At 41.0% G+C, this 20,777-nt stretch overlaps 1 protein-coding gene across 1 annotated transcript in view; it reads right to left on the reverse strand.

Moving 5' to 3' along the window:
* C1H14orf180 (chromosome 1 C14orf180 homolog) overlaps positions 1-20,777 on the reverse strand; it is a 50,821-nt gene that overhangs the window by 21,996 nt on the left and 8,048 nt on the right. The window contains exons 2-3 of the mRNA XM_072630066.1: positions 7,101-7,223; positions 50-176 (exon numbers count right to left, since the gene is read on the reverse strand). Of these exons, the coding sequence (XP_072486167.1) occupies positions 50-176; positions 7,101-7,118 (145 nt within the window). The 5' untranslated portion in view covers positions 7,119-7,223. The remainder of the gene's footprint in view (positions 1-49; positions 177-7,100; positions 7,224-20,777) is intronic.

The raw sequence follows: 20,777 nt of genomic DNA on the forward strand, positions 1-20,777 counted from the left end.
ACCCACTCCCTCCCACAGGCCCATGCTGGTGCCTCTGCTGCATACATACCATATATGGTCGTCTCCTCAGGCTCTCGGAAGCGTACTCGCCTCTCAACCCTTCTCCTGTCACCTGTTACAGGGCACTCCGGTGGTTTCCGTCTCAGGATGGAAGGTGGGCACTTAAAACTGCCAGTCTGGGAGGTAGATAAGATTGAATCAATTAATGAATGCATAAGTATTAATTAGGCATCGACTGTTTGCCAGGAACTGTGCTTGGCATTTGAGATACAAAAGTAAAAAATGTTCCTTATCTTTATGGAGTTTATATCCTACTGGGGGAGAGATATATGCATGTATATATGCTTATGCACATACAAAATAAATTTAATTCAATTTTTTGACGGGAGGGGAGAAGGCCTTAGCATCTGGGGGGGATTGGGAAAGGCTTTCCTGAAGAAGGTGGCATGAACTGAGTTGGGAAGGAAATTAGGGATTTTAACAGGCAGAGAGTGAACAGGGTGTATACTCCAGCAAAGGTGCGGAGAGAGGAGATGTGTTATTATTTGAGGTACAGCAAGAAGACCAGTTTGGCTGAATGATAAAAATCCCTGAAGGTAGGAAGGTTGGACCTTGCTTGCCCAGTACCTTGTCCTGCTGTTAGGGAAGCAGGGAGGCAAAGAGCTTTATGGACAACAGAAAAAAAAATCCTGGGCTTGGATTCGAGGGATCAGGGTTTGAATTCCTCATCTAGATTATTTATTACATATTTTGGAGCTAATACTGAGATTTCAGTTACTTAATAATGACCTACTATGGGCCAACTTCCAGTGGCAGCTAGATGTCATCAGACCTGGAATCATAAAGAACTGAGTTCAAATGTGACCTCAGACTCTTATTTAGCTGTGCAACCCTGGGCAAGTCACTTAATTCTTGGCCTTAGTTTTCTCATCTGTAAAATGAGCTAGAGAAAGAAATGGCAAATTCCTCCATGATCTCTGCAAAGAAAACCCCAAAAAGGGGTCACAAGGAGTCAGACATAACTGAGACAACCAAACAGCAACAAAAATATCCCTGGCAATGTGCTAAGCTCTAGGGATACAAAGATAGTGCCTGGCTCAAGAGGTTACAATCCAATGTAGGAGACAGTATGAGAATAGCTATGTGCAAATAAGCTGCCCTCCAGCAGTCTATTGCAGTCCAGGTAATTTCACTGGTAGAAGGAACTCCTGATGAGAAAATTCCCTCTCCCAGGTCTGAAGATGAAATATATTATCACCTCCTGCCAGAGAGGTGATAGATTTTCAACATGAAGGAGATGTACATTTTTGGACATAGCCAATGTGGGAATTTATTTTGGTGGACTTATACATATGTTTGTTATGAGGTTTTTATTTTTAAAAAAGTTTTTTAGACTTAAATACTAAAACTTAAATGTACAATAATAAAATAAAAAGAAACACAAACTTAATACAAAATAAAAAAAGAAAAAAATTTTGCACATAATGAGAGGATTTAAAATGTACACAATACATTTCCATTTCAAGAAAGCCTATTTAATAAATACTATGCATTGTGTTGAGAGCTGTGCATCTTTGCTTCCTTGTGAGTTTTCTTTTGTTCTCTGTTGTGCACAAGGTTTTTCTTTTTAAGATTGGTCAATGATGGTAGTGGTAGTGTTGGGGACAGTAGGAGGGAGAGATAACAAATTCTTGTATGAAAAACAAAGCATTTTTTTTTTTAAGGAAACTTCCTCTACCAATGCAGTTTAGCCTTTTCGTCTGTAACTTGCAGTCTTAGAGGATTGGCAGGAGTACTGAGAAGTTCTAAGAGCTGTCTAGCGTCATACAACTAGTTTATATCCAAGGGAGGGACTTAAAACCAGATCCTCCTGACTTTGTGGTTACAAAATTGCCTCTCTAGGTTATTTAGTTTTGGACAAATCCCACAACTTCATTGGGTCTCAGTTTTTTCATAATTAAAATGAGGAGGTTGGAGTCAGTGATCTCCAAGTCATACAATGCTAGGAAATCCTTTGGTCTTCCTAAATGAAGTTCTTAACTCTCATTCCTGAACATTCTCTATGCTTAGCCTGGATGGCTAATGTCCCCCAGAGGTCTATGAGGAAGAATAAGGTAGACTCCTCCTATTCTAGGATGGGTTCCTTCTTGCCCTATCCTGGTCACAACATCAGGCAGGGCTCATGCTCTCCTTTTCTCCTGCCCCCTTACATGCCCTCCTCATGGGTCCCCAAAAAGTCAGTATTACACACTTAGCTATACACATTCATAGCCCCTCCCCAAGGAAGACCTTTTTTTCCTGGGTGTGACTACCAAGGGGCTTCAGTGGGCAAACTAAGAGCTGGAATTCCTCAAAGTGGCCATGAGATTTTTGTTTGTCCTTTGTTTTCAAAGAGGACCATGATATCAGGGAAGTGATGCCATGACTTGCAAGTGAATTGATTTAAGTGAGGGAGGGTTGTGCAAGGTCACCAGCCTCACTTTCTCTTCTGGAGCCATCTGGGTCCAGTGATAAGACATAGATCAGGATGACTAGATATAGTCCATGGGCTTGAGATGGGAGTATGCAGAGGCCAATTTCACTTTAACATGAAGAAAATCTTCCTAACAATCCATGTTGTCAAAATGTGGAATGATATTTTAAAACAACTATCATCAAAACCACTTGGTACTGGCTAAGAAATAGAAGGGTAGATTAGTGGAACAGGTTAGGTACACAAGACATAGTAGTCAATGATTATAGCAATCTACTGTTTGATAAACCCAAGAACCCAAGCTTCTGGGATAAGAGCTCACTGTTTGACAAAAACTGCTAGGAAAACTGGAAAATAGTGTGACAGAAACTGGTCATAGACCAACATCTGACACCATGTACCAGAATGAAATCCAGGTGGATATATGACCTAGGTATAAAGGCTGATACTGTAAACAAATTAGGGGAGCAAGGAATAGTTTATCTGTCAGATTTATGGAGAATGGAAGAATTTGTGACCAAACAAGAGATAGAGAACATTATGAAATGCAAAATGGATAATTTTGATTACATTAAATTGAAAAGTTTTGTACAAACAAAGCCAATAAAACCAAGATTGGGAGGGAAGCAGAAAACTAGAAAAGAATTTCTACAACTAGTGTCTGATAAAGATCTCATTTCTAAAATGTATAGAGAACTGAATCAAATTTACAAGAATACAAGTCATTCCCCAATTGATAAATGGTCAAAGTATATGAATAACCAGTTTTCAGAGGAAGAAATTCAGGTTATCTATAGTCATATGAAAAAATGCTCTAACTTACTATTGATTGGAGAGATGCAAATCAAAACAACTCTTAGGTACCACATCACACCTATCAAATTGGCTATTATGACAAAACGGGAAGATGATATGTTGGAGAAGATGCGAGAAAGTTGGAACACTAATTCATTGTTGGTGGAGCTGCGAGCTGATCCAACCATTCAGGACAGCAATTTGGAACTCTGCCCAAAGGGTTATAAAAATGTACATACTCTTTGACCCAGCAATATTGCTTCTAGGGCTGTATCCCAAAGAGATCATAAAGATAGGAAAAGGGCCCACATGTACAAAAATATTTATAGCAGCTCTCTTTGTGGAGGCCAAAAACTGAAAATCAAGGGGATGCCCAAATCAATTGGGGAATGGCTGAACAAGTTCTGGTATATGAATATAATGGAATACTATTGTGCTATAAGAAATGACAAATAGGCAGACTTTAGAAAAACCTGGAAAGACTTATATGAACTGATGCTGAGTGAAGTGAGCAGAACCAGGAGAATATTCTACACAGTAACAGTTACAGTGTGTGAGGACTGATTTTGATAGATTGAGTCCTTCTCAGCAATGCAAGGATCTAAAACCAAAGGACTCATGATGCAAAATGCCATTCATATCCAGAGAAAGACCTATGGAGTCAGAATGCAGAATGAAGCAGACTATTTTCTTTTTTGTTATATTCTGTTGTGTTTTGTTTTGGTTTTTCTCGTGGTTTCTCCCATTTGTATAATTGTTCTATGCAACATGACTGGTGTGTAAATGTATTTAATAGGAATATATGTGTAGAGCCCATATAAAATTACATGCTGTCTTGGGGAAGGAGCAGGGAAGGAGAGGGAGAAAATTTAAAATTTATGGAAGTGAATGTTGAAAGTTGAAAACAAATAAATTAATAAATTTGGGGAAAATGTGGAATGAGCTACATTAGGAGATAGTGAGTCTCTTGTAATTGGAGGGCAGATTTGATAATCACTTGCTGGAGATGTTGCAGAGCCAAATACTATTCAAATACAGTGTGGAGAGCTGTAATATCATAAAATGAGTGTTTTATTTACAGTCAGAAGTCTTGAGTTCAAAGTCAGTAGAACTTGGCTCAAGTCTTGGGCAATGTGGTGAAAGTGCCAGTTTCAGAATCACAAATATGAGGAAGGGTCAAATTCCCCACTGGCCACTTTGAAGTTGTTGTTCAATCCTGTCTCACTCTTTGTGACCTATTTTTTGGATTTCCTTGGTAGTCTGCCATTTCCTTTTCCAGCTCATTTTACAGATGAGGAAATTGAGGTAAAGAGGGTTAAGTGACTTGCCCAGGGTCACACAACTAGTAAGTGCCTGAGATCAGATTTGAACTTAGGTATTCCTGACTCCAGGCTGAGTGTTCTATCCACTGCACTCCCTAGCTGCTCATCCATTGGCCACTTGTCAGCCATATGACTGTTACTCAATTATTTACCTTCTCTAAGACTTCAATAACATCTCCCTTTAAGTTCTGCAATCCTATTAGTCTCTTTGAGAGCCTCAGTTTCCTCATGTGTAAAATGGGGACAAGAATATCCTCATGGGACTGTTACAAGGAACAAATGAGGCAATGTATGTGAAGTGCTACACGAATGTGAGAAATTATTGTGTTAATGAGCTCTGAGGTCCCTTTCCTTCTAGGCCTGAGAATCTAGGTTGCTTCTTGGGATTTGTTAGACTTTCCTACTACAGCAAATGGGAGGATATAAAGTCTTTCTCCAATCCCCAGGAATAAATAAGAGAATTTCTTAGCAATGGAGAGGTGGGAAGGGAATTGGTTTCTGATGCCACGTAGGATGACAAGTTCTGGAACTGAAAGGGCCTTTGCTTTCATTTTACAATTAAGGAAACTAAGGCTTAGAGAGGGAAAGAACTTGTCCCATGGCCAAATAGCTCTGGATCCATAGCTGCTGCTTCATGGAGAGAAGCTGAAGAGTCATTTTACAGAGGAGGAAACTATGGCCCAGAGAGAGGAAAGGACTCGTGTAAGGTCATACAGAGGACTGAAATAAGCCTGGAACTAAAACCCAAATCTTCTGATTCACAAGTCATGGCTTTTCCAACTAAATTCCTTTTTTCTTAATGATTAAGATGGATCTTTCCAACTCCATGGAACAAAAACCACTGGCACTGGAGGAACCATAAGATGCCAATCAGTCAGTCAATCAACAAACATTTATTAAGCATCTATTATGTGCCAAACATTGTAGTAAGTGTTGGGGATGAAGAAAGGCAAAAAACGGTTTCAGGGATCTTACCATCTAAGGCAACATGCAAATAACAACATACAAGAAGATACAGAGAGAATAAACTGAACATCTATGTATCTAGTCCAATTCCTTTGTTTTTTCAGAAAGGAAAGAGAGGAAGGGAAATAACTGAAATTACACAGGTATTTAATGGGAGGGCTAAGGCATGAGTTTTCTGTGATTTCCAGTCTGTAGTTCTTCTCCCTTCTCCTCACTACCTACCCACTCTGACAGTTCTGGTCAAATTCAGTCTGCCCTGCTGCTTGGGTCATATGAGGCTGCAGGTGTCCTCCTTGCCTCTGTAATTCAAGTATAAATCACACGTCTTTGAAATCAGGATACCATGGTATTTACCTCTGTTCCCTCTCCCTTCCCTTACCTCTCCATTCTCATTTCCAACATGACTGATCTTAAATGTCAGAATGACTGAATATATGGAGCTCATAGAAAGATGACAGATTTCTCTGCCAGAATTTGTATTTCACCTCTTCTCCCTCCCCCTTCTCCCGCCCATCTCTACCCCTTGATGTTCACAGCAGTCTCAGACACTGGGTCCATTATTTCAGCAATTAAGGGAAGGTTTGGCTTAAGTCTCTGCAGAGGTGTCACCCTCAGTGCTAGGAGTGCAGCTCTTGCCTGATTTACGGTACCAGAATTTAAAAGCTCCTAGGCTGTTACTTCAGCCCAATTCTCTTCATGTGCATTAAAGCTAACTGCCCTGCCCCAATGCAGGACCTAACTGTCAGGGGTGATTCACAGAATTATAAAATCCCAGAATCCCACAGTTTAAAGGGACTTCACTGGGCACCTAGTTCAAACTCCCTTCCCGGACAATATTCCTGATTAGAGATCACTTCTGGTGACAGAACTCATGGTCTCCTGAAGTCACCAGCTCCATTATTGGACAGTACTGACAGGAAGTTCATGGGACCAGCATCTTCTATTTTAACACCTTGAGTGATACAGAGCACCCTCTTCCATTTTTTCAAAGCCCTAATAATAAAGTAGTAACATCTATTCCCATAATACTTTAACAATCAAAGAATTTTATAGATTAGAAATTCAGGTACCATCAGGTTGTGCGACTTGCTCCAGTTCATACAGGTTAATAAACAGTTGAGATGTGAACCTGGGTCTTCTCTATTTGTTTCCAGCATCACTCTTTTTATTTTACTGTGCTGACTTTCTCCCACTTTTCTTCAGAGAGAAGCCAAACAGCCTTAAAATATCTTTCATATTTATATACCTGAAGACCACTATGATATCCTTATTAAGTCTTGATCCTCCTTGGTCTTAGTTGTCCTACTGTTTTAGGGGCTGGGGAGTTTGATTTCTGGTCTCCAACTCTTTGTTTGGAATTTCCTCTTCTCCGCTTCTACTTGTTGAACTTGTACCTATCCTATCCAATTGGAGGCGGGTACCCACTTGTTGATACTACAGAGAGAATGCCTGCTCAGGTATAGGCTGGACTAGCTTCCTTCTGAGGTACCTTCCAGACTGGAGATTCTGCAACCCTTTGGATGACACTGGCATGGCCTCCTTACCTGGTAGTTTTCATGCATTGGTGTAACTGAATCTTGTGTGTTTTCATGCTGTCCCAAGTTAAAGCTGTGCCTTGGGCCTGGATCTTTGCCCGGCCTGCTACTGAAAGCTCCAGGTTGTGAGACCTCACAATGTGGAAAAGGAGAAAAGGAGAAAGACATATTTTTAACTCCCCTTCACATCAGTATTTCTCAACTTCAAATACCTTTCCTTAGACCAAAACCTGAAGAACAGTCCTTGGTGTAAGATGTCATGAGTTCCACAGGCACCCTAGGGGTGGGATGAAACTGGTTGATGCCACAATAGGAGAGACTGAACTAGACACATGAGGGAACTTATTAAGTGTGAGAGCTATATTAGACATCCACCTCCCCCAATGCATCTTCTAGTTTTTTGAAATGCAGGTATGGTTTCCATCTGCCCAAGACAGAGTGGGAGGACAGCAAGGGGAATTCCCATTCCCCTTCAATTTCTTTACTCTCTGGACCTTTAAGTATTTTCACTGGCTTTCCCCATGTCTGGACCTCTTTCATTTCTTGTATCTACTTTCTGACTTCCTTTGAGGCTCAGCTAAGGAGTCCCACCTTCTACAAGAATCCTTTCTCATCCTCCTTCATGCTGGTGCCTTCCCTTTGAGATTACATACAACATATCCTGTATCTACCTTGTCCATATATAATTGTTTGCCTGTTGTCTCTCCTATTTGACTGTGAGCTCCTTAAGAAAAGGGGTTATGTTTCTCCTTTCTTTGTAACCCCAGCTCTTAGCACAGTGGCTGGCATACAGTAGGTGCTTAATAAATGCTAGTCTACTGACTGACTACTCAGTGGAAAAATTTCCACTATGCTCTTTCTAATAGGCAACTATTCAGGCTCTTCTCAGGTACCTTAAGTAAAAGACAGAGCATTTCATTGTCCAATGACTTTGATCATTAGGAATAATAAGAATTCATTGTGTTTGTGTAAAGTAGGCTGTGAAAATATCGTTATCCTCATTTTAGATGAGGGATGAGGAACCTGAGGACAAGAAAAGTTAAGGGGCTAGTCCTAGTTTTTGTTTTTCAGTCATTTTCAGTCATGTCTGACTCTTTGTGATTCCATTTGGGTTTTCTAGGCAGATAACTGGAGAGGTCTGCCATTTCCTTTTCTAGCTCATTTACAGATGAGGAAACTGAGGCAAACAGGGTTAAGTGACTTGTCCAGGATCAGACAGCTAGTTAGTAAGTGTCTAAGGCCAAATTTGAACTCAGGTCTTCCGGACTATAGGCCCAGCTCTCTATTCATGCCTCACCTAGCTGCTCTCCTAATTTCCTTAGTAAATGTTTGTTGATTGATTAACCGAGTAGGTTGCTTATCAAAGTGTATATATAGTGTGATAGGTCAGAATTTTGCCTCAACTCCAGGGGGTTGGATGGAATTGGTGGGAAAAACTGGAATGGAAGACTGGTAAGGGTTTTCACAGAGATCTCTCGATATGGTCTCTATTATTTTCCTTCTGCCTAGCGGGGTCATCTCCCACAAACTAACTACAAATCTGGCTAACAAATGTCTTGGATGTTGCTGAGTTTAAAATATATGAACTGGAGATTGTAAAAGCCAGGATGAAAGAGGGCTGGCAGAATCTAAGCTCAGGTTGCCTAAGAAAGATTGAGAAGTGATCCTCAGACCTAGACCTGGAGAGATAGAATCAGTGTTCCCACTTACTTGCTGTGAGATCCTGGTGTAATTTCCTGGTCTCAGTTCCTTGATCTGTCTAGAACGTAAGTTCTTTAAGAACAGGCACTCTTTTATTTTTGTTTTTGTATCTCCACTGCCTGGCACATAGCAGATACTTAATAAATGTTTATTTATTGATTGATTTATCTGTCAAAAGGGCAGCTGGGTGGCACAATGGTTAGAATACAGGATGTGGAGCCAGAAAGACTCATCTTCCAAGGCTGAAATCAGGCCTCAGATACTTACTAGCTGTGTGACCCTGGGAAAGTCACTTAACCCTGTTTGCCTCAGTTTTCTCATTGGTAAAATGAGCTGGAGAAGGAATTGGCCAACCACTCCAGTATCTTTGCCAAGGAAACCTCAAATGGGGTAACAAGGAGTTTGACAGAACTGAAAAACAACTCAATGACAATTATCACTCAAATAGAATTTGAGCTATCTCACAAAATTTGCAAGGGCAAATTAAATAATGAGAGCATGTGAAGTGGACAGTCTCCAGGATCTGCTCTAGTCCTTGTGTCATTTAAGATTTCTACTCAGATAGAGAGATAACAGCTGTAATAATAATAATAATAGATAGCTAATATCCATACAGCACATGCCAGACACTGTGTGAAACAATTTATAATTATGATCTTATTGGATCCACCCACAATCCTGGGAGGTAGGTGCTGTTATTATCCCCACTTTACAGATGAAGAAACTGAGGCAAAGAGAGGTTAAGTGACTTGCCCAGGGTCACACAGCTAGTAAGTGTCTGAGGCCAGATTTGAACGCAGGCCTTCTTGACTCCAGGCCCAGTGCTCTAACCACTGTGCCACCTAGGTGACCTTAATTGTCAAATTTTCAGATGAAATAAAACTGGAAGGGACAGCTAACACTGACCTATGAAGCTGGGATTCATAAAAAGTTTGATAGGCTAGGATGTAGGGTCAAATCTATTTAACAAGATTTGTCTTAGTCTTAGGTAAAAAACAGCAACAAAAACCATTTTCACAAGTACAAGGCCCAGCTAGATAGCAGTTAGTCTGAAAATGATCCCAGGATCTTAGTGGGATACAAGCTCAATATAAGTAAATAATATGTTAGCCAAAAAAAAAAAGTCTACTATGATCTAAGTCTGTATTGAGGGACATGACATACAGAATGAGAGAGGTGATGACCCCTCTATACTCTGCTCTGGTTAGATCTCCATCTGGAGTATTGTGTTCAGTTCGGGGGCTTTAATTTAAAGAACCTAATGATAAGAGAAGAACATCTAGAGGAAGGCATCCAGGATGATGGTAAGTCTCAAGTTCATGACATATACAGATTGGTTGAAGGTGGAATTACTGTTTAGTTTTAGCACAGGGAAGACTTAGATGGGTAAATTTAAGCTCTAGAAGAGAAAAGACTTCTTACCAATTGTTAATAGTTCAAAAATAGGAGAGATTCTTTGGAAGTTGCTTTTATCACCCCAAAAGCTCCCACCCCAACCCTAAGGCCCCTTCCCTCCATCATTGAACGTCTGTTTCTTCATCTGTGAAATGGGACTAATAATCCTCAAGTTGGGGAGTTAAACTTTTTTACAAATAAACCTTAAATCTTAGCTTCCTTTCATAAGAGGTCTTCAGACAAAGGCTGGGTGACCATTTGTGGGGTGTATGGTCAAGGGTAGGCTCGTTCAGGTTTGGCTTGGACCAGAGGGCCCTCAGGGTCCCTCTGAACTCTGAGATTCTGACTTGCCCAAGGTTACTCAGCTACTCCAGCAAGCATAAGCATAGAAAGCAGAATCAAGAAGTATCCACTACTCTGGACACTTGACTACACCCTGGATAAAAACGTTTGGGGGCTGGAGGAAGTAGAAAACCCAAAGGAATTAACCCCAGGGCTTAGGGGCACTCTCCCAGTGACTGATGATCTTTTATTGTTTTATGGAGAGAAAGAGGTCGCTTATATAATAATAATCTTTTAAAAAAATATTTTGTTTCCCCCTATTACATGTTAAAATGATTTTAAAACGTTTTTAATCTTAAAAATCTCACTTCTACTAAGATTTGAGGTTTATCTGTAAAAACCTTATCTCCCCACCATTAGGATTATTAGCCCCATTTTACAGATGAAGAAACAGAATCTCAATGACTGAGGGAAAGGGCCTTAGGATCAGCATGGGAGTTTTTGGGATGATTTTTATAAAGCCCAGAAATTCAATGGCACCAAGTAGGAAGCATCATAGTTGAGATTCAATTCCAGCTGTCCTAATTCTAAGTCCAGAATTACACTATCCTGCCTAAGAGAAGAGAAGGTGGTGAGAAGAGGAGAATAATGTGCCAGGGAAGTCTAAGTTGTCTACAGGAGTCAGTAAAAGTAATAGTGGGGGGGTGAGGGAAGGGAATAAACATGGGACCTACTGTGTGCTAGGCAGCGTGCTAAGCACTTTACAAATATTACCTCTTTTGATCCTCACGACAACTCTGGGAAGTAGATGCTTTTGTTACCCCTATTTTACAGTTGAGGAAACTGAGGCAAATAGGTAAAGTGACTTGCCCAGGGTCACACAGCTAGTAAGAGTCTGAGGCTAGATTTGAACTCAGATCTTATAACTTTAGACCCAGTGCTCTATCCAGTGGGCCACCTTGCTGCCCAAAGTAATATGCTTACAGAACTTTAAGGGTCAAGTTAACAAGAAACTGCTAGAAGGCACTGTGCAAGGTCCTAGGGAAGATCCAAGGGTAAATATACCTTGACTTTTACCCCTTTGGAGCTTACTTTCTACAGGCCTACAGATGCCTTTCCTCTCAGTCATGCTAGGTATTATTATTAAAAGGAAACGGAGATGTTGAGAGGGAAATGTTTAGCCGCTGTCACATTGCTGGTAAATGGGATAAAGGCAGGATTTGAAAAATGGGGGTTTTCAAAGATCTATGAAAAATCTGTGAAGAAAGACTTGAAGATCTATGTGTTCACGGTACAGTAGAAAGAGCCCTGACTGTGGTGCCAAGGACCTGAGTTTGAATCCTGTCTCAGTTGTTTACTCCCTGGGTGACCTCGGGCAATTCACTTCACCTTGCTGGACCTTTGTTTCCTCAATTTAAAAGGAGGGGGTTGAACTAGAGGGTCTTAAACTCCCTTCATACTTTAGCTTTATGATCTTATGAAATGAGTTGTTGAAAGTTCTGTACAATATGGTGCTACTCTGTGGCAAGAGCATTGTCTGTGGAGCAGGAAACCCTGAGTTTGATAGGGACTCTGTTACTAACTGTGGGACCTCTAGCAAGTCATAGGCCCTCTGAGCCTCAGTTTTCTCATCTGTAAAATGAGGTAGTTAGACTAGATTGTCCCTTCAGGCTCTAAGTCCCATGAATTCTATTATTATTTTCACCGTTGGTCTGCTCTAGAAGGGAACAGACGCCTCTGAGAAGGGAGAGGTGGAAAGTGGGGAGCAGGATGTTCCCCAGTGAAGAGAGCTAGATAGAGAACAGTGTGTGGGGCCATAAAACAATTTTACGCCTGGGAGATAACAGGGTGGGTGACTGTTCACGTTGCCGCAGGAATAAATATTGCAGATGAGCAAAGGATTCGGTTAATGATGCCTCTGTGCAGATCTGTCCTGGCTGGTTCAATTATCCCGAAACCAAGCAATTTTCTCATATCACTGAATCTGGTTTTATTGCAAATAGGGTTATAGCTGGAGCCAGCCATCAGGACTGATGGGGAATGTGGTTTATCTCAGCTCTCCACACTTCAGACAGGCTTGCCCACCATGTGTGCCTGAGCTCCTCCACCCACCGCTCCCCCTCCTGCAGGCGGATTAATAACAAGAGATCTGGGTCTCTCTTGGACAATCCAAATCAAGCCAGTGGGGGCCCATGTAACTGGAGGTGGCAGTGGCAAACCTGAGAACAGCAGGTGGCTGATGCATAAGTAATGAAGAAGCTGCCACCTTCATTGTGCTGACGGTGAAAAAACAGGACTCCAAAGTCAAACTTTGTTGCCTGAGTTTTGCCTGAGCTTGGCACTCACAGTGGTCAGGGAGGCAGAAGAGCACGGGCATCTTATAGCCACATGTGTTCTTAGAACAGTCTTTCTCTCTCTCTCTCTCTCTCTCTCTCTCTCTCTCTCTCATACACACACACACACACACACACACACACACACTGATACACAATTCTCACAATCACACAGATGCTCACACTTGCAGAGAAATACACTCAGATATACTCACACTTCGTAAATTTTAGCAGAAATGTGAGTTCATAGGACATTTTGTTTAATTGGTCATTTTATAGAAGTGTGCATTTGATGGTCAATAGTTAGAATGTAAGCTCTTTGGGGGAAGAGGTGGTTTTATTTTTATCTATGTATGTCTTTGTCTCTGTACAATTTAGCGTAGTGCCAGGTATAGAGCAGGCATTTTTAATAAATTCTTGTTCAATTAAATTTAGAGCTCAAACAAAGGTGAAGGAAAGGTAAACTACTCCAGTATCTCTGCCCTGAAAACCCCAAATAGGGTCACAAAGACAAGACTGAACAACAAAAGGGACCCTAAAGATGTAGTACAACCCTTCATTTTACAAATGAGGAAACTGAAGCTCTGATGGGTCAAATGACTTATCCATTGTCACGGAACGAATAAATGGTAAATCTGAATTTTGAACTCAGGACCTCTGACTCTAAACCCAGAGCTTTTTCTACCTTATTATGCTGCCCCTCAAGGGCATTGCTCACAACATTCCCATCAAGCAGAAATAGACATGAATGGCTTTCCTTGTTTTACATACAAGGAAACTCAAGTCAAGAGAAGAGAAGAAACATATCCAAGGTCAAACCAGCTAGTCAATGTCAGGGTGAAAATTTGAATGTAGGTTTCCTGAATCTAAACAAAAGGCTCTTTCCACTATGACATGCCATTCAACTGGTGGAAAGGTTTTCTTTTTTAAAATATTAAACCAAAATCTATCTCCTTAGAATTTAGAATCATAGGCTTTGAGCTGGAATGGTGCTGAGAGATCATCTAGTCCACAGGTTCCCAAAGTGGGCAGTACCACCCCCTGGGGGGCGCTGGAATGATCCAGGGGGCAGTAGTAGCCTCAGGTGCAATTAGGAGGTATTCAAGAAAAAAGAAGAGAACATAAGAGAATCTTGAAAACCATTTGTATGTGTTTCATTTGTTGCGTAACCAAGTTAAAGTCATAGCGATTACATTACTTTCCAAATAAACAACCAAAATGTAAGTTATGGCCAATCAGCAGTCAAGTCCACTGACAGGTCTTAACAAGCAAGTGTTGATGGTGAGTGTGTTGTGCATTGTCGGAAAGTCCTGCATGTACTGACAGGAATATGTGCATGTAATGACTTTTTTACAATATGATGCTATATGGTTATATGAATGCAATACTGCACCATCAAAATGTAAATGCAGGAAAACCCCCACAAATTTACAATGAATTATTAAACTTAAGATGTGTCATTTAAAAATATTTTATAATTTTTGAAATGATGCAAATTTCCAAAACAACTATTAAAAGGTTAAAGAAAGTAGATTTTGGGATGGGGTGCTGAAATTTTTTTGAAAGGGGGTAGTGGGCCAAATAAGTTTGGGAATCTCTGATAGTCCAAAAGTCTTCATTTTATAGAGATGAAGTTGAGGCACAGTGAGCTTCAGTGATTGGTTCCAGATCAACTACGGTCATAAAGAATAGAAGCAGTATTGGAACTCAGGTTCTGAACCCATTTTGTACTCTCTGTCACTTAATAAAAAAGCCAGTGGACTGACTTTCCAGGGTCTCATGTCATCTTCTCATTTCTTTTTGGTGTTGTTATGTCCCATGGAACCAAAAAAAGCAAATCCATTCTGCCTTCCATGCAAATACTTGAAGTGAGCTCTCATAGAGAGCTTGAGGCAGCAGTGTCAAACTCATAGAAACATTAATCTATAGACAAGGATCCCTATGGATCACATATTGACTTAGTTTTCCAATGTGATGTTATTTAAGTTTTATTAAATTTTATTTATCTGGTTAAATATTTTCCAATTACATTCTAATCTGATTCAGGCTTCATGGGAGTGTTGTTAAGTTGCATGTGGGCATGTTTGACACCTCTGGCAGAAGGGAAGTCAGAAGTTCCCTAGTTTAAGTCTTTTATTTGACAGAAGAGAAAATCGGGGCTCAGGCAGTTTATGTGGTTTGTCCATGGGTACCTGCATAGAGTATAAATGGTATAGGTAGGAGTCAAACTTAGATCTCTTGACTTCAATGCTAACATTCTTTCCACTGTGCCAGTGAGGCAGCTAGGCAGCACAGCAATTAAAGCACTGGGCCTGGAGTCATGAAGACCTGAATTCAAATCCAGTTTCAGATACTTACTAGCTCTGTGACTTTGGGCAAGTCACTTAATCTCTGCCTATTTCAGTTTCTCCATCTGTAAAATGGGGATAATGATAGCGTTGAAATGTTAAGAAAAACAAAGAAAACATAAATCCCAGGTTAAGAAACTTGACTTCAAAATTGAACTGGAACTCCTTGAACAGGGGAGTGATGACTTGGTCAAACCTGTGCTTTACGGACCTCAAATTCGCAGCTGTGTGAAGGGTGGATTGAAAAGGATAGACTGGAAGCTTTTCTGGTTCATTTTACAGATAAGAAACTGAGGCACACAGGGTTAAGTGACTTGCCCAGAGTCACACAGCTAGTCTCCAATCAGCAGACTACTTCAATAACTCAGCTGAGAAGTGATGACAATTTGAATTAAGGTGCTGGTTGTGTGAATCAAGAGAAGAGTACAGATTGGGGGCAGTGATAGAATTGACAGGACCTGGTAACTGATTGGATGATGATGAGATATGGTGAGGGAGAGCAAGGAGGGAAGAAGGAGTCTGAAATCGCTAACATCAGTGACTAGAAGGAAGGTGGAACCTTCAACAGAAAAAGAGAAGTTAAGAAGTGGGGAGGATTTAGTGAGGAAGATAGTGAGTTCTGTTATGGATATTTTAAGTATTAAGATGCCTGTGATATATTCATTCTGAACTATCCACTAGGTACTTGATGTAACAAGACTGAAGTCTAGAGGAGAGACTAGGTCAGGATATATAAACCTAGGGCTCATCTGTATAGATCTCATAGGATTAGTGTTCTAAAACTGAAAAGCTAAAAGCATCCATTTACTCCAACTCCCTTCATTCTACAGATGAAGAAACTGAGGCCCATGGCAGTTAAGCAATGTGCCCATGATCACACAGTAGGCAATGATGATTAGACTCATGGGAGATGATGAAATCACCAAGAGGATAACAAGAATGTGCAGTATACTCATATATAAGAAGAGGGACATAGCAAAGGGGACTGAAAAGGAGCAGTCAGGCATTGAGAACTAGGAGAATGCAGGAGGGAATGACTGAAAGGATAATAGGGCCATTAATGTCAAAAGCTGTAGAGAGGTAAAGAAGGATGACTGGAAAGAGGCCTTCAGATTTGTTAATTAAGAGGTAAATGTAGAGAAAGTAGTGTCAATTGAGTGATGAGATAGGATAGACTACAAAGGCTTGAGAAGTGAGAGCAGAGGAAGCAAAGGCCACTAGCATAGACTTTTTTCCTTTCTAGAGTTAATTTGTAAAAGGGATCCTAGAATCAGGATTTTGTGCTGGAATCTTGTACCAAAAGGTACCCTTAAGCCTATAAAAATGAATTGGGAGGGTGCCAGCTGGGCTTCAAACAGGGGTGGGAGGGAATTAGGTCTCTCACAGGATTTCAGAGCAAGAAGAAACCCCAGTGACATCTAGTTGAATCCATATCTGAGTAGGAATTTCTCTTATGAGATTCCTTACATGTTGTCATGGGATGGGGAGCTATTTTTGTTGAGTTATTTTTCATTCATGTCCCCATTTGGGGTTTTCTTGGCAGATACTAGAATGATTTGCTATTTCCTTCTCTGGCTCATTTTACAGATGAGGAAACTGAGGCAAACAAGGTTAAGTGACTGGCCCAGGGTCACACAGCTAGTAAGTGTCTGAGGCTGGATTTGAACTCAGAAAGTATGAAATCTTCCTGATTCCAGGCCCAGTGGTCTATGCATTATGGTACCACCTAGCTGCTCCCAGTAGTACTTCTCAAGGAAACTCATCCCACCCTGGACAGCTCCCAATTGCCAATAGCTCATTTTGCTTTCTCTTGATTCCATACATTTCTGCAGCTCATTCAGTTCTCACTTGATCTGGGACCTTCTCCCAACCCCACCTTCAGAATACCCCCTTATTTCCAGTGTTAGAAATCCTTTCCTTTATACAAATTCCAGGCCAGGGGTTATATCCTCATGAAACCTTCCTTGTGCCTCACTTGAAAAAGGAACTATCCCTCTGATAATTTCCTATGTTAGCCTGGATCCCTCATCAGCCTCATCACATCCTGTCCTGTATCGTGCTTATTTGTATATGTTATATTTTCCCTGGTAGACAGTAAGCCCCTTGCAGGTAGGGACTGTGCCATGTTCAACTTATGTAGCAAAGTCTGGTTTAGACTTTGAGGGATCCATGAGATTTCTTCTGTGAGTAGCACAGGATATATGGTAACCTCTCCATGATTTCCATGATTCTTGCCCTTGTACTTCAATAACTCTTCTATAGGAGGCCTACCCAATGCACTGCGAACCTTCTTCTGAAACTTAAAAAATTTCTTGGATAATAATATAACACTCAGCCCATCCATTTATCTCTATCTCTCTAGGTGACCAGTCCACCTCCTCTTCTGGTAATATATCATGTCTGACATAACATAGGTGTTTAATATTTATCAAATGGAAATTTTTGCAAGAAATATCCTTGGACTTAGAATGAGGAAAACTGAGTTTAAATCCAAGCTCTGTCAATGACTGTGTGACCTTAAATAAGTACTTTCTCTTTTATAGACTTTAGTTTCCTCATCTTCAAAATAGGGGTGGGTGGACTATATAACCTCTAAGGTTCCTTCCAACTCCAGTACTGTGCGATGTATGGTCATAAATATCTCAGGGTAGATACAGTCCTGCATCATTCTGCAGAGTCTGAGCTCTAGGAAGGTAGAGGCTATGGCTCATCTAAATTTTGTTTTTTTCCCTGAGGCCCAGAATACTGCTCAGTATACAACAGGAGTGTCATAAATGCTTAAGAATGGAGCTGACTGAATCCCTGAAGAAGGAACTTTAGAGGCCATCTGGCCCAATCTTCCTCCTAGTACCTCCTAGTGCCTACATAGCAGGGATTCCCAGAAAAGGAAGCTATGAATTTGGATGGGAAAAATTACCTTTTAATTTACATCGACTGCTAACTGAAATTTAGCATTTCCTTCAATTATTTCATGATGCTGAGGAGGGCTCCATAGGCTTTACCAAACTGCCTAACGGATCCATAAAAAAAAAAAGGTGAAGAACTTCTGCTCTGTAGCCTCCCCTGGAAGGGGTTGGTTCAGCTTCCACTTGGATACCTTCTATGGCACTCACTATATCCCAAGGACACCTTTTCCAAGTTCTTTATTACACTGAGTGGAAATCTGCCTCCTTTTCCCTCTTGGTCACAGTTCTGTCTTCTGGGGACACACAAATCTCATCTGTTCTAGTTGAGAACCTGGAGAAATGAGCCAGTTCAGCTCACAGGCAGGGTAGGAAGCAAACTATGACGGAATGATGTAAGTGAATCTAGAAGGACCGCCATCCTAGCATGCAGTCCTTTGTAGAACAGGTACTCAATATGTGGATAGAATGTTAAGGGAGGACTAGCATCTCTGGTACATGGTCTGCCAAGCCCTTTTTAGGGCTGCTTGTCTATCTTTGGTGTCTACCCTCACCCAAGTCTCACCTGTGGCTCCAAGAAGCTACAGCAATCACAGTGGCCACACCTGCAGTAAACCTTCTAGGCAGATGAACTAAACCAGGTTGAGGGTACACAACAGGCCTCAAACCCTTCAGTGAGTTAGGGGAGCATCTACTCCAGTGGTATGGGTGGATGAGTGGCCACAAAGGTGGCTGAAGTAGGGGCTGTGGGGCACTGAAAGCTTGGTCACACATGGAAGATCCCAAGGTCATCTGCTACATCCTGGGCCACTGACTTTTGTTCTGCCACTAGCCTTCAATGACTCAGGAAGAGATGATTTTATGCAATTCATTGCCATAAATTCAATTCATGCCCAAGTCAAGACATCATTTGTGATGTTGTTTGTTCTCTGAAAACAAAAGAGGATCTATTCAATGTGTACTGGTTTTACCACCCCAGTCTATTATGGTGCCTGTGAATTATACAATGAGTTAGCATCAGGGCCAAAATTTGAAAGCAGGTTTCTGACTCCCAGCCCAAAACTCCTATCTACTGCATTACAGCTGCCCCCTTAAAGAATTCCCTATAGTCCCTCCCAGCACTTAAATCTTATAAATCTGTGAGGCAATGGCATTTACATAAACAGCTAACAGCAAGGCAGAGTATGCTAAGTGTTAGGACAGGGAGATATGAAGATTTTAGAGGATGGAATATAAATCTGTATTTAAGGCCCTAACACAGATGACAGTGATATGCAATACTACTGAATAAGCAGCTAGGTGGTCCAGTGGATAGGGCATTGAACCTGAAGTCAGGAACACTTATTTTCTTGAGCTCCAATCTGGCCTCAGACATTTACTTAGCTGTGTGACCCTGGGCAAGTCACTTAACCAACCCTATTTGTCTCAGTTTCCTCATCTGTAAAATGAGCTGGAGAAGGAAATGGAAAAATAATCCAGTATCTTTGTCAAGAAAACTGCAAATGGGGTCATGAAGAGTCAGAACAACTGAAAAACAACTCAACAACAATACTCAATAATCACATAAGAGAGAGACACAATTTTATATGCAGTTCAATGGGAGTAGGTTATGAAAAGAGGGCTCCCAGCAGGCTTCAAGGAAGAGGTGGCATGTTTGTAACTTTCAAAGATGGTGAGAATTCACCAGGTTAACGGGGGAGAGGGGATGGCATTCCACATACGTGGAATAGCATGAGTGAAGGCATTCAGAAGAGAGAGCAAAGGGCATGTTTGGAGCAGGGAAATATACAGTTCAGTTGGACTACAGAGTTTATGAAGGTGAGCGATGTGAGATAAACTTAGAAAAGATTACAGTATAATGGAACTAGAACTAGAAGAGCCTTTGAAGTAAGCAAAGTGGCTCAGTGGATAGAGTCCTGAGTTAGGAATCTGGAAGACCTGAGTTTAAATCTAGCCTCAGATAATTACTAGCTATATGATCCTGGGCAAGTCACTTAACTTCTGTTTTGCCTTAGGTTTTTTTAAACTGTAAAATGGGGATAAAAATAACACCCACCTCAAAGGATTGTTCTAAGGATCAAATGAGATAATATTTATAAAATGCTTGGCACAGTACTTGGCACATAGTTTCTATACAAATGCTGCTTTTACTAGTACTACTAGTACTAGTATTACTACCCCTTACTTTAAAGGTGAGGAAATTGAAGCCCAGAGAAATCAAATAACTTGTTCAAAGTCACACAGACCTTAAGGCAGAAGTGGGAATGCAACTCAGGTTCTGTGACCAGGTTCACTGTGGTGCCAGATGGTAGTGTGTCAAATATTGTGATTAGGAGTTTGAACTTAGTAGGAAAGGGGGAGTCATTGAATATTTTTGAGCAGAATAGTGATGTAACTAAACTCATGAATAAGAAAGATTTCTGAGTTTCCTCATTAGGTAGTGAGCTCCCTATCAAGGGGAGTATCCAAGGAGAGATTTGATGATGAGCCCTTGCCAGAGATGCTGCAGGTGGAGCAGAAGGGATTCTTGGCGTTAGCTGAGAGGGGCAGGGATAGGGATATTACTTCTTGTGTGTTTAGGCTCAGAATGATCTATGGTGGAGGCTAAAATCTATCCCACTTTGGAATGAGGAAAGGCAACATCCAAGAGTTTTGGACCTAGAAGTTTGTACAATAAGCCTGACTTGGAAATCAGGGCCACATGGCTGAACTGAGGGCCCAGAG

The sequence above is a fragment of the Notamacropus eugenii genome, chromosome 1 (genome assembly GCF_028372415.1).
Source record: "Notamacropus eugenii isolate mMacEug1 chromosome 1, mMacEug1.pri_v2, whole genome shotgun sequence".
NCBI lineage: Eukaryota > Metazoa > Chordata > Mammalia > Diprotodontia > Macropodidae > Notamacropus > Notamacropus eugenii.